Source organism: Oncorhynchus clarkii, chromosome 2, assembly GCF_045791955.1.
Source record: "Oncorhynchus clarkii lewisi isolate Uvic-CL-2024 chromosome 2, UVic_Ocla_1.0, whole genome shotgun sequence".
NCBI lineage: Eukaryota > Metazoa > Chordata > Actinopteri > Salmoniformes > Salmonidae > Oncorhynchus > Oncorhynchus clarkii.
In genome coordinates this window covers 88,378,238-88,391,592 of record NC_092148.1, presented here as the reverse complement: position 1 = coordinate 88,391,592, position 13,355 = coordinate 88,378,238, and the positions used below count along the sequence as shown (strand labels likewise).

General features: G+C 44.9%; 1 protein-coding gene across 1 annotated transcript in view; it reads right to left on the bottom strand.

Annotated features, from left to right (window-relative positions):
• LOC139375932 (FYVE, RhoGEF and PH domain-containing protein 6-like) overlaps window positions 1–13,016 on the bottom strand; it is a 31,526-nt gene extending 18,510 nt beyond the window's left edge. The window contains exons 1-3 of the mRNA XM_071117907.1: window positions 12,772–13,016; window positions 8,639–11,075; window positions 186–324 (exon numbers count right to left, since the gene is read on the bottom strand). Of these exons, the coding sequence (XP_070974008.1) occupies window positions 186–324; window positions 8,639–11,075; window positions 12,772–12,781 (2,586 nt within the window). The 5' untranslated portion in view covers window positions 12,782–13,016. The remainder of the gene's footprint in view (window positions 1–185; window positions 325–8,638; window positions 11,076–12,771) is intronic.
• Window positions 13,017–13,355: the final 339 nt, after the last annotated feature.

The window sequence follows — 13,355 nt, the reverse complement described above, 5'->3', positions numbered from 1 at the left end:
TCTCACCTCCCTCTCCTCAGGTGTCTCACCTCCCTCTCCTCAGGTGTCTCACCTCCCTCTCCTCAGGTGTCTCACCTCCCTCTCCTCAGTGTCTCACCTCCCTCTCCTCAGTGTCTCACCTCCCTCTCCTCAGTGTCTCACCTCCCTCTCCTCAGTGTCTCACCTCCCTTTCCTCAGTGTCTTACCTCCCTCTCCTCAGGCTTCTCAGGTTCTCCTTTGCTAGAGGAGGAACTCTCATCATCCTCTTCATCTGAACTCTGAACCATGACGTCTTCATCCGACTGACCTTCATCTAGCGGGCCAACATCCTCATCTATAGAACTCCTGTTGGAACAAGAGATGATCAGTAGGAACAGAGACACACACATACACACATACACACAGAGAAACATCCTGAAACTCACAGTCTCACACCTATGGGAAAGAAGAGGTGTGAAGACAGAGTGTGACCTTAAAGTGTATAAATGTGAGAGAGGGAGAGAAGGGAACTGGGGAGGTGAGGTTAGTAACAACGTGAGATTAGTAAAACGCCTGAGTATGGATATAAGTTATCATGGAGGGGGGGGGGGGGGTCTTTTTAACTGAAGAATCATCATCATGTCCAGTAGTTTTCCACCATGTCCTGCAGTGACCACGCAGTGACCACACAGTGACCACACAGTGACCACGCAGTGACCACGCAGTGACCGCACAGTGACCGCACAGTGACCGCACAGTGACCACACAGTGACCACACAGTGCACACATTAAAAGAGAGACTGACCAGGGACAAGACATTTCACTATTCAATCTTTCACACACACAACATAAAAGATCAAGACAAAAAGCAATGCCTTGGGTCAGCTGAGGGGGTTTGGCTAGATGCCACCTCTGCTGCCAACCCAAACATAACAAAGGACTCTGTTCCAAACCAGTCACTCCTCCCTACTCCTAGCTGCTTGAACTTGAGGAAATTAAAGGTTTGGATAGGTGTAAGCCACAGGTCAACCCAAACATTAGAAAGCCCCGGTTCCAAACCAGTCACTCCTCCCTACTCCTAGCTGCTTGAACTTGAGGAAATGAAAGGTTTGGATAGGTGTAAGCCACAGGTCAACCCAAACATTAGAAAGCCCTGGTTCCAAACCGGTAACTCCACCCTAATCCTAACCACTAGCAAAAGGCTAGGCAGAACTATTGATAGGGGCTAGTAGGATTTATTAAGAACTGGGCCACAGCAAATGGCTACCTGATGTAGTCTCCTTCTCTGTGCATACTGAGGCAATATACCCTGTTTACAGTAGAGATGCTTCTATGGCTGTTTTGTGGAAGTAAGCAGCACTGACTTAAACACTGAGCCATTGGTTCAAGGCACAGAACACAGTAAACATTTTTCAAACGCCAACTGATTTTTAGTCAGACCATTTTCAGTGCCGGTCGTACCGATGACACTGACACCATGTCTTTAAAGTCTGCACCGAATAGACCTAGACGGTAAAATGGTCACAACAAACATCTAAAAGAGTGAGGCAGTGATGCAAGACTATGGTCTCTAAGTAACAGTCACCAAAAATGTAAATGTACTGAAATGTTGCTTATGTTTCTGAGGGAAGGGTCATCAAACAAACATCCCTCATTACACTGAACTCACCGCAGCTGGATATTTTGGTGAATCTCTGAAAGATGTGTCACTCCCCAACGTGCTTCAGTGCCAATCTAGTGCCAGCTCACCAGACTGGAGTTTCCATTAACACTACATACTAAGCATACTTCCCCTTAGTCTGTCATGACTCAGAATCACTCCTACAAAAGCGCCGCTTTTCAGGTGTAAGTTATTTTTCACCTGAAGACTTTGATTTATTGAGAATACTATACGAGCCCCCCCCCCCACCCCCCTTTGTATGGAACTACTTTTCATGAGACATACAAGAATGTACATAGCCTGTTGTTTCACTGTTGTTTTATTTCTTTCCCTACCTATTGTTCACCTAATACCTTTTTGGCACTATTGGTTAGAGCCTGTAAGTAAACATTTCACTGTAAGATCTACTACACCTGTTGTATTCAGCATTTCACTGTAAGGTCTACCTACACCTGTTGTATTCAGCATTTCACTGTAAGATCTACTACACCTGTTGTATTCAGCATTTCACTGTAAGGTCTACCTACACCTGTTGTATTCAGCATTTCACTGTAAGGTCTACCTACACCTGTTGTATTCAGCATTTCACTGTAAGGTCTACTACACCTGTTGTATTCAGCATTTCACTGTAAGGTCTACTACACCTGTTGTATTCAGCATTTCACTATAAGGTCTACTAACTAACACCTGTTGTATTCAGCATTTCACTCTAAGGTCTACTACACCTGTTGTATTCAGCATTTCACTGTAAGGTCTACCTACACCTGTTGTATTCAGCATTTCACTCTAAGGTCTACTACACCTGTTGTATTCAGCATTTCACTCTAAGGTCTACCTACACCTGTTGTATTCAGCATTTCACTGTAAGGTCTACTACACCTGTTGTATTCAGCATTTCACTCTAAGGTCTACTAACTAACACCTGTTGTATTCAGCATTTCACTCTAATGTCTACCTACACCTGTTGTATTCAGCATTTCACTGTCAGGTCTACTACACCTGTTGTATTCAGCATTTCACTGTAAGGTCTACTACACCTGTTGTATTCAGCATTTCACTCTAAGGTCTACCTACACCTGTTGTATTCAGCATTTCACTCTAAGGTCTACCTACACCTGTTGTATTCGGCATTTCACTGTAAGGTCTACCTACACCTGTTGTATTCAGCATTTCACTCTAAGGTCTACCTACACCTGTTGTATTCGGCATTTCACTGTAAGGTCTACCTACACCTGTTGTATTCAGCATTTCACTGTAAGGTCTACTACACCTGTTGTATTCAGCATTTCACTGTAAGGTTTACTACACCTGTTGTATTCAGCATTTCACTGTAAGGTTTACTACACCTGTTGTATTCAGCATTTCACTCTAAGGTCTACTACACCTGTTGTATTCAGCATTTCACTGTAAGGTCTACTACACCTGTTGTATTCAGCATTTCACTGTAAGGTCTACCTACACCTGTTGTATTCGGCATTTCACTGTAAGGTCTACCTACACCTGTTGTATTCAGCATTTCACTATAAGGTCTACTAACTAACACCTGTTGTATTCAGCATTTCACTGTAAGGTCTACTACACCTGTTGTATTCAGCATTTCACTGTAAGGTCTACTACACCTGTTGTATTCAGCATTTCACTATAAGGTCTACTAACTAACACCTGTTGTATTCAGCATTTCACTCTAAGGTCTACTACACCTGTTGTATTCAGCATTTCACTGTAAGGTCTACCTACACCTGTTGTATTCAGCATTTCACTCTAAGGTCTACTACACCTGTTGTATTCAGCATTTCACTCTAAGGTCTACCTACACCTGTTGTATTCAGCATTTCACTGTAAGGTCTACTACACCTGTTGTATTCAGCATTTCACTCTAAGGTCTACTAACTAACACCTGTTGTATTCAGCATTTCACTCTAATGTCTACCTACACCTGTTGTATTCAGCATTTCACTGTCAGGTCTACTACACCTGTTGTATTCAGCATTTCACTGTAAGGTCTACTACACCTGTTGTATTCAGCATTTCACTCTAAGGTCTACCTACACCTGTTGTATTCAGCATTTCACTCTAAGGTCTACCTACACCTGTTGTATTCGGCATTTCACTGTAAGGTCTACCTACACCTGTTGTATTCAGCATTTCACTCTAAGGTCTACCTACACCTGTTGTATTCGGCATTTCACTGTAAGGTCTACCTACACCTGTTGTATTCAGCATTTCACTGTAAGGTCTACTACACCTGTTGTATTCAGCATTTCACTGTAAGGTTTACTACACCTGTTGTATTCAGCATTTCACTGTAAGGTTTACTACACCTGTTGTATTCAGCATTTCACTCTAAGGTCTACTACACCTGTTGTATTCAGCATTTCACTGTAAGGTCTACTACACCTGTTGTATTCAGCATTTCACTGTAAGGTCTACCTACACCTGTTGTATTCGGCATTTCACTGTAAGGTCTACCTACACCTGTTGTATTCAGCATTTCACTATAAGGTCTACTAACTAACACCTGTTGTATTCAGCATTTCACTCTAAGGTCTACTACACCTGTTGTATTCAGCATTTCACTGTAAGGTCTACCTACACCTGTTGTATTCAGCATTTCACTCTAAGGTCTACTACACCTGTTGTATTCAGCATTTCACTCTAAGGTCTACTAACTAACACCTGTTGTATTCAGCATTTCACTCTAAGGTCTACCTACACCTGTTGTATTCAGCATTTCACTGTAAGGTCTACTACACCTGTTGTATTCAGCATTTCACTCTAAGGTCTACTAACTAACACCTGTTGTATTCAGCATTTCACTCTAAGGTCTACCTACACCTGTTGTATTCAGCATTTCACTGTAAGGTCTACTACACCTGTTGTATTCAGCATTTCACTGTAAGGTCTACCTACACCTGTTGTATTCAGCATTTCACTCTAAGGTCTACTACACCTGTTGTATTCAGCATTTCACTCTAAGGTCTACCTACACCTGTTGTATTCAGCATTTCACTGTAAGGTCTACTACACCTGTTGTATTCAGCATTTCACTCTAAGGTCTACTAACTAACACCTGTTGTATTCAGCATTTCACTCTAATGTCTACCTACACCTGTTGTATTCAGCATTTCACTGTCAGGTCTACTACACCTGTTGTATTCAGCATTTCACTGTAAGGTCTACTACACCTGTTGTATTCAGCATTTCACTCTAAGGTCTACCTACACCTGTTGTATTCAGCATTTCACTCTAAGGTCTACCTACACCTGTTGTATTCGGCATTTCACTGTAAGGTCTACCTACACCTGTTGTATTCAGCATTTCACTCTAAGGTCTACCTACACCTGTTGTATTCGGCATTTCACTGTAAGGTCTACCTACACCTGTTGTATTCAGCATTTCACTGTAAGGTCTACTACACCTGTTGTATTCAGCATTTCACTGTAAGGTTTACTACACCTGTTGTATTCAGCATTTCACTGTAAGGTCTACTACACCTGTTGTATTCAGCATTTCACTGTAAGGTCTACTACACCTGTTGTATTCAGCATTTCACTGTAAGGTCTACCTACACCTGTTGTATTCGGCATTTCACTGTAAGGTCTACCTACACCTGTTGTATTCAGCATTTCACTCTAAGGTCTACCTACACCTGTTGTATTCGGCATTTCACTCTAAGGTCTACCTACACCTGTTGTATTCAGCATTTCACTGTAAGGTCTACTACACCTGTTATATTCTGCATTTCACTGTAAGGTCTACTACACCTGTTATATTCTGCATTTCACTGTAAGGTCTACTACACCTGTTGTATTCAGCATTTCACTGTAAGGTCTACTACACCTGTTGTATTCAGCATTTCACTGTAAGGTCTACCTACACCTGTTGTATTCAGCATTTCACTCTAAGGTCTACCTACACCTGTTGTATTCAGCATTTCACTCTAAGGTCTACCTACACCTGTTGTATTCAGCATTTCACTGTAAGGTCTACTACACCTGTTATATTCTGCATTGCACTGTAAGGTCTACTACACCTGTTGTATTCAGCATTTCACTGTCAGGTCTACCTACACCTGTTGTATTCAGCATTTCACTGCAAGGTCTACCTACACCTGTTGTATTCAGCATTTCACTCTAAGGTCTACTACACCTGTTGTATTCAGCATTTCACTGTAAGGTCTACTACACCTGTTGTATTCAGCATTTCACTCTAAGGTCTACTAACTAACACCTGTTGTATTCAGCATTTCACTGTAAGGTCTACCTACACCTGTTGTATTCAGCATTTCACTCTAAGGTCTACTACACCTGTTGTATTCAGCATTTCACTCTAAGGTCTACCTACACCTGTTGTATTCAGCATTTCACTGTAAGGTCTACCTACACCTGTTGTATTCAGCATTTCACTGTCAGGTCTACTACACCTGTTGTATTCAGCATTTCACTGTAAGGTCTACCTACACCTGTTGTATTCGGCATTTCACTGTAAGGTCTACCTACACCTGTTGTATTCAGCATTTCACTGTAAGGTCTACCTACACCTGTTGTATTCGGCATTTCACTCTAAGGTCTACCTACACCTGTTGTATTCGGCATTTCACTCTAAGGTCTACCTACACCTGTTGTATTCAGCATTTCACTGTAAGGTCTACTACACCTGTTATATTCTGCATTTCACTGTAAGGTCTACTACACCTGTTGTATTCTGCATTTCACTGTAAGGTCTACCTACACCTGTTGTATTCAGCATTTCACTGTAAGGTCTACTACACCTGTTGTATTCAGCATTTCACTGTAAGGTTTACTACACCTGTTGTATTCAGCATTTCACTGTAAGGTTTACTACACCTGTTGTATTCAGCATTTCACTGTAAGGTCTACCTACACCTGTTGTATTCGGCATTTCACTGTAAGGTCTACCTACACCTGTTGTATTCGGCATTTCACTCTAAGGTCTACCTACACCTGTTGTATTCAGCATTTCACTGTAAGGTCTACTACACCTGTTATATTCTGCATTTCACTGTAAGGTCTACTACACCTGTTGTATTCAGCATTTCACTGTAAGGTCTACTACACCTGTTGTATTCAGCATTTCACTGTCAGGTCTACTACACCTGTTGTATTCAGCATTTCACTGTCAGGTCTACTACACCTGTTGTATTCAGCATTTCACTGTAAGGTCTACTACACCTGTTGTATTCAGCATTTCACTGTAAGGTCTACTACACCTGTTATATTCTGCATTTCACTGTAAGGTCTACTACACCTGTTGTATTCAGCATTTCACTGTAAGGTCTACTACACCTGTTGTATTCAGCATTTCACTGTAAGGTCTACTACACCTCTTGTATTCAGCATTTCACTGTAAGGTCTACTACACCTGTTGTATTCAGCATTTCACTAAGGTCTACTACACCTGTTGTATTCAGCATTTCACTAAGGTCTACTACACCTGTTGTATTCGGCATTTCACTGTAAGGTCTACCTACACCTGTTGTATTCAGCATTTCACTGTAAGGTCTACTACACCTGTTGTATTCAGCATTTCACTGTAAGGTCTACTACACCTGTTGTATTCAGCATTTCACTGTAAGGTCTACCTACACCTGTTGTATTCTGCATTTCACTGTAAGGTCTACTACACCTGTTGTATTCAGCATTTCACTGAGGTCTACTACACCTGTTGTATTCAGCATTTCACTGAGGTCTACTACACCTGTTGTATTCAGCATTTCACTGTAAGATCTACTACACCTGTTGTATTCAGCATTTCACTGTAAGGTCTACTACACCTGTTGTATTCAGCATTTCACTGTCAGGTCTACTACACCTGTTGTATTCAGCATTTCACTGTCAGGTCTACTACACCTGTTGTATTCAGCATTTCACTGTAAGGTCTACTACACCTGTTGTATTCAGCATTTCACTGTAAGGTCTACTACACCTGTTATATTCTGCATTTCACTGTAAGGTCTACTACACCTGTTGTATTCAGCATTTCACTGTAAGGTCTACTACACCTGTTGTATTCAGCATTTCACTGTAAGGTCTACTACACCTCTTGTATTCAGCATTTCACTGTAAGGTCTACTACACCTGTTGTATTCAGCATTTCACTAAGGTCTACTACACCTGTTGTATTCAGCATTTCACTAAGGTCTACTACACCTGTTGTATTCGGCATTTCACTGTAAGGTCTACCTACACCTGTTGTATTCAGCATTTCACTGTAAGGTCTACTACACCTGTTGTATTCAGCATTTCACTGTAAGGTCTACTACACCTGTTGTATTCAGCATTTCACTGTAAGGTCTACCTACACCTGTTGTATTCCGCATTTCACTGTAAGGTCTACTACACCTGTTGTATTCAGCATTTCACTGAGGTCTACTACACCTGTTGTATTCAGCATTTCACTGAGGTCTACTACACCTGTTGTATTCAGCATTTCACTGTAAGATCTACTACACCTGTTGTATTCAGCGCACGTGACAAATAAACGTTGATTTGATCAACCACCAACCTATGAAAGGTGTGCTGCTGAGACAGAACCAGTCAGTACCAGTCTGTCTCCCCAGGCAACAAGAAGAATGAATACCTCTCAGTGCTAATGAGACAGAACCAGTCAGTACCAGTCTGTCTCCCCAGGCAACAAGAAGAATGAATACCTCTCCGTGCTGCTGAGACAGAACCAGTCAGTACCAGTCTGTCTCCCCAGGCAACAAGAATAATGAATACCTCTCAGTGCTGCGGAGATAGAACCAGTCAGTACCAGTCTGTCTCCCCAGGCAACAAGAAGAATGAATACCTCTCAGTGCTAATGAGACAGAACCAGTCAGTACCAGTCTGTCTCCCCAGGCAACCAGAAGAATGAATACCTCTCAGTGCTGCTGAGACAGAACCAGTCAGTACCAGTCTGTCTCCCCAGGCAACAAGAATAATGAATACCTCTCAGTGCTGCGGAGATAGAACCAGTCAGTACCAGTCTGTCTCCCCAGGCAACAAGAAGAATGAATACCTCTCAGTGCTGCTGTGCTGGTTCAGTTGCTGTTCACTGCGTCTCTTCAGGGGATGGTACGACTCCTGTTCCTCATAGAAGAATTCCTCAGTGCTGCTGTGTTCACTGTGTCTCTTCAGGGGATGGTACGGCTCCTGTTCCTCATAGATATCGGCATCATCATACAGGTGGTTGTGGCACTCCGACTGGTCCGGTGGTGTACCCACCCCCAGCTCACTCCCCCATAATCCCAGTCCAACAGGCTGGTTAAAATACTCAGGTATGGCCTCGTAATAGGGAACATTTTCATACTCCACAGCCTGCTCCGCTCCGGGGTAGTGGATCTCATCCCCGTCCACGCTCTGCTCCGCCCCAACCCCAATCACCCCCAGTTGGGGACAGGAGAACTTGCGGGCATTCCCCACCCGAATGCCCAGGCGTTCCTGGAAACAGACGCCACGGTCTTGGAATACATCATCCGCATATTGTTCTGCCTCAGCTGCAGTGCTGTCTAGAGACTGGCCTCCCTTGGCTAGCAGCTTGGGCAGCCTCTTGACAGAGAGTTTCAGATTGAGAAGCCTCCGGAAAGAGTTCTGTTTCTGTCCCTCAGAGGGGGTCAGGTCGGCAGAGGAGAAGGACTTGGCCTTCTGTTTCCCCCGGCTGGAGCGAGATGGCTTGGACGGTGACAGCGTTTCATCTGTTGGCAAGCTGCCCTTTGTCTGTGTGTTGTCTGTGCTCCTCTTAAGGGATACAGGAGACACCAGCGTCTGAAAGATTCTGTTCCTTTTTGGTTTATCCTCTCCTGGGGTTGCAGGGAGCTTTCTCATAGCTTTCGTGGCCTTGGTGAGGGCACCTCCATCATCGTCACTATCGGAAGTCTTTCGTTCCTCCACTTCTCTCTCTTCTGACAGTTCATTCTTCAGTACCCACGCTGCTGGGGAGCTGCGTCTCTGCAGTTTCTTGGGGAAGCCGGCCATCTTGTTTTGAGCACTCGCGCTTTCTTTGTAACTCCCAGTGGTTATTAAGGTGAGGGGAAAGTGGCAGTTGGAGCTGAGCTCCAGCTGGTTGGAACGACTGTTTGAGAAAGGATGACAACTAATCTTATCATGGATCTCATCCTCTTCATTCCTCCCTTCCTCCTCCTCTTCCTTGTCCACTGAACACTCCAGTTCATAGACAGCGTCATCCACCCATCTCAGCTCTTCCTCCTCTACATCCTGAGGGAGGTGCAGACAGGAAGAGGAGGGGAGGAGGTGCAGAGGGGAGGAGGTGGGGAGGAGGTGCTGAGAGGAGGTGGCAGAGGAGGTCGGTGCTGCTCTCTCAGGTTCAGAAAGAAAGGCTTCCTTTCTGGGAGGGGGAGCAGGAACAGGTGGCGGGCCGGGTGTCCTGGAGGATGGGAGACCCTCCCAGCTATCATTTGTACTGGCAGGACTTTCTGGGATGTTGTGTGCCTGAGTAGCAGGTGCGTTGACAGACAGAGATGGGCTGCTTTTCCTCTCCAGTGACACCTTTCTGACAGTCATTTCCCTCCCTTGCCTCCCCTCCTCTGGGACTTCCTGTCCAACCAGAACAGACTTCCTGGGTTTCCGTGGTACGGGGACAGGGAGGGGCTTCCTAGGGGCAGCTGGGTTCTGATTGGATGTGCCAGTGTCTCTGCCAATCCCTGTGGAGCTGGTGGGATCTTCCCGTTCTCCGTGACCAATGGCATTAGAGGAGGTGGTGACGACGTTACCGTTGGCTTCATTGCTATGCGTTCTCTGAGGAAGAGGGCGCTTTATGTCAGGGCGTGATGATGGCGTCACAATGTCTGAGTTGAGGTTCTGTTTCGGGTTTAAGAGGTGGTTATTGGTGGACAGCAACACAACCTGTACGCAATTGTCTGGTAGAGCGTTGTTGACTGCTTTCCTCTTGTTGTTGTTGACCCCTTTGTTCTCTCCAGATCGAGATCTGAGAACAGGCTTTATTCTAGATTCCTGCGTTTTGCAATTGTTATGCAATGTTTTCAAGTCTTTAGGAATTGTGTTAATCACTGTGTCCGTTGTGATGCTGTTCCCAACACACAGACAGTTCTTCTGGCTACACAGACAGACAGGAATAATATTATCCCAATCAGGTATTGTATTCCTGGACTTCAGAAGACCTATACTTGTAGACATCTCTGATGGTCTCTGAGAATAAGTCTGATGGTGATTGACAGTCTTTGAGGAAAGAGGTTTGTACTCCACAGAAGTGGTGAGGAATGGTTTGGGTAGGCATGGTGGTTTGGACTCCACAGAAGTGGTGAGGCATGGTTTGGGTAGGCATGGAGGTTTAGGGGCCAGAGCTGGTTTAACCGTCTTTGGTGTACAGAGGGAAGCCTGAAAAAGGCCATCTCTTTTGGGGGTCGAGGAGGGTGAGGGCCCTGGCCTCTGTGGCTGGGCATTCTTTGGTTTGGGGGCAACTGGTGGTTTCTGCATGCCTGGAGTGAGCGAGAGAGGGAGGGAGAGAGGGAAGGAGGGAGAGAGAGAGAGAGAGAGAGAGAGGGAGGGAGGGAGCGAGGGAGGGAAAGAGAGGGAGGGAGGGAGGGAGAGAGAGAGAGAGTGAGGGAGGGCGCGAGTGAGGGAGGGAGGGAGCGAGTGAGAGAGAGAGGGATCGAGGGAGAGAGGGAGAGAGCGAGTGAGTGAGGGAGAGAGAGAGAGAGAGTGAGTGAGGGAGAGAGAGAGAGGGAGAGCGAGTGAGTGGGTGAGTGAGAGGGAGAGAGAGAGGGAGAGAGAGAGAGAGAACGAGTGAGGGAGAGAGAGAACGAGTGAGGGAGAGAGAGAACGAGTGAGGGAGAGAGAGAACGAGTGAGAGAGCGAGAGAGAGGGAGAGAGAGAGAGGGAGAGAGAGAGAGGGAGAGAGAGAGCAAGGGAGAGAGAGAGCAAGGGAGAGAGAGAGAGCAAGGGAGAGAGAGAGAGCGAGGGAGAGAGAGAGCGAGGGAGAGCGAGGGAGAGAGAGAGGGAGAGAGAGAGAGAAAGGGAGAGAGAGAGAGAGAGGGAGAGAGAGAGAGCGAGGGAGAGAGAGGGAGCGAGGGAGAGCGAGAGAGAGAGAGAGCGAGAGAGAGCGAGAGCGAGAGAGAGCGAGTGAGGGAGAGAGCGAGTGAGGGAGAGAGCGAGTGAGGGAGAGAGAGAGCGAGTGAGGGAGAGAGAGAGCGAGCGAGTGAGGGAGAGAGAGAGCGAGCGAGCGAGGGAGAGAGAGAACGAGTGAGGGAGAGAGAGAACGAGTGAGGGAGAGAGAGAGCGAGTGAGGGAGAGAGAGAGCGAGTGAGGGAGAGAGAGAACGAGTGAGTGAGAGAGAGAGAATGAACAGGTGTTAGAAAGTGGCACCATCATCAAGACATCAAGCTCATAAATGAAAGTAAAAAAGGTAAAATTCTCAACATTATTCAAGTATAAGAAAATAGTGATACTGTAAAATAATAACCCATTAAACATGTAAATGATCTGAAAAGGCAGACAGATGCTGGGTGGAAGAGAAGAAAAAGGTCAGTCCTGTTGTAAAGGTTGACGGGTTTTTGTGTGTGTGTCCTGTTGATCAAGTAGGCCCTTCACCAAGTACCACAACACCACTCAGTGGGTTTGAAATACCAGGCATATCACATGACTGTTGTTTTCCACACACACACACCTCAACAGTACAGTAATCATATTAATGGTCCAGCCAACAAAGCAGCGGTAGGAGTGGGAGTATGGAGCTGGTGCCAGGTCGTGTGACCGCTGAGTGATCACGTAGACAGAGTAACTGTATCCCAATTCTCTACCCTAAAGGTGCACTTGCTCACTTTTCTTCATATGGATTCAAAAGAAACGGACTGATGTAAGAAATATGGTGGAAATTCCCTCTAGTCTAGATCCATTCTTAGGTCAAGTGGACTAATCCAATGCTCCAGGCACGACGACAATAAACACTAGACTTGTGTATTGGAGCCACCAAACAGCTCCAATTATGACTTTATACCAAATAAAATAGATTTGGATCCCAAATGTAGCATTGTTTAAATAACAATATTAAACGAATATTTATAGGTTTGTGTAAAGTCTATTCTCTACACAGGTAAATGAAGCTTGCTTTACAAATTCGACAACCCAAACGACATCGATTGACACTTCTCATCAACTTTGTGCCAGTCAACAAACCTGCGCTCATGACGATGATTCCTGCCGCACAATCACACTCCTCCGGCTTCTCAAAATCGTTCAACTCAACCCAGGGAAACCGCTGTCTTTCTTCATTCTTCCTTGAGACACATTATCAACACTCAAGTGTGGCGTCAAAACGTTGTAATTAATCTTGCGATCTACCCTTTAAAGATGAAGTTATATTTCCACATTTGATCTTGAACTGGCAACAGTCGCGATGCACTGATCCACCCCGATGTTATGAACTGAGATGAGTTTATTGCTGGACATTCACACAATGTCCACTAGGGGTCTCTCAAAGCGCCAATCAGCACTTGATACAGTAACTAAATGTTGTCCCGCCCTTGTTTCTGTTATAAAGCTGAGTGATTGGGCTGAAGAAGTGAAACTACTCACAAATTCATAGACAACTATGGATGCGAGGACTGACCGTCCATTAGATCACAATTCTAGTCTTAACCGTGTTTTGAGGATATATATTGTTTGTTTACATTTACTTCGTTTACAAACATTGGCGTAAAACCAGCTTATATTTTTGGTTCTGATGGGGTAGGACAGTTTAGCTTAGATCATCAGGCATT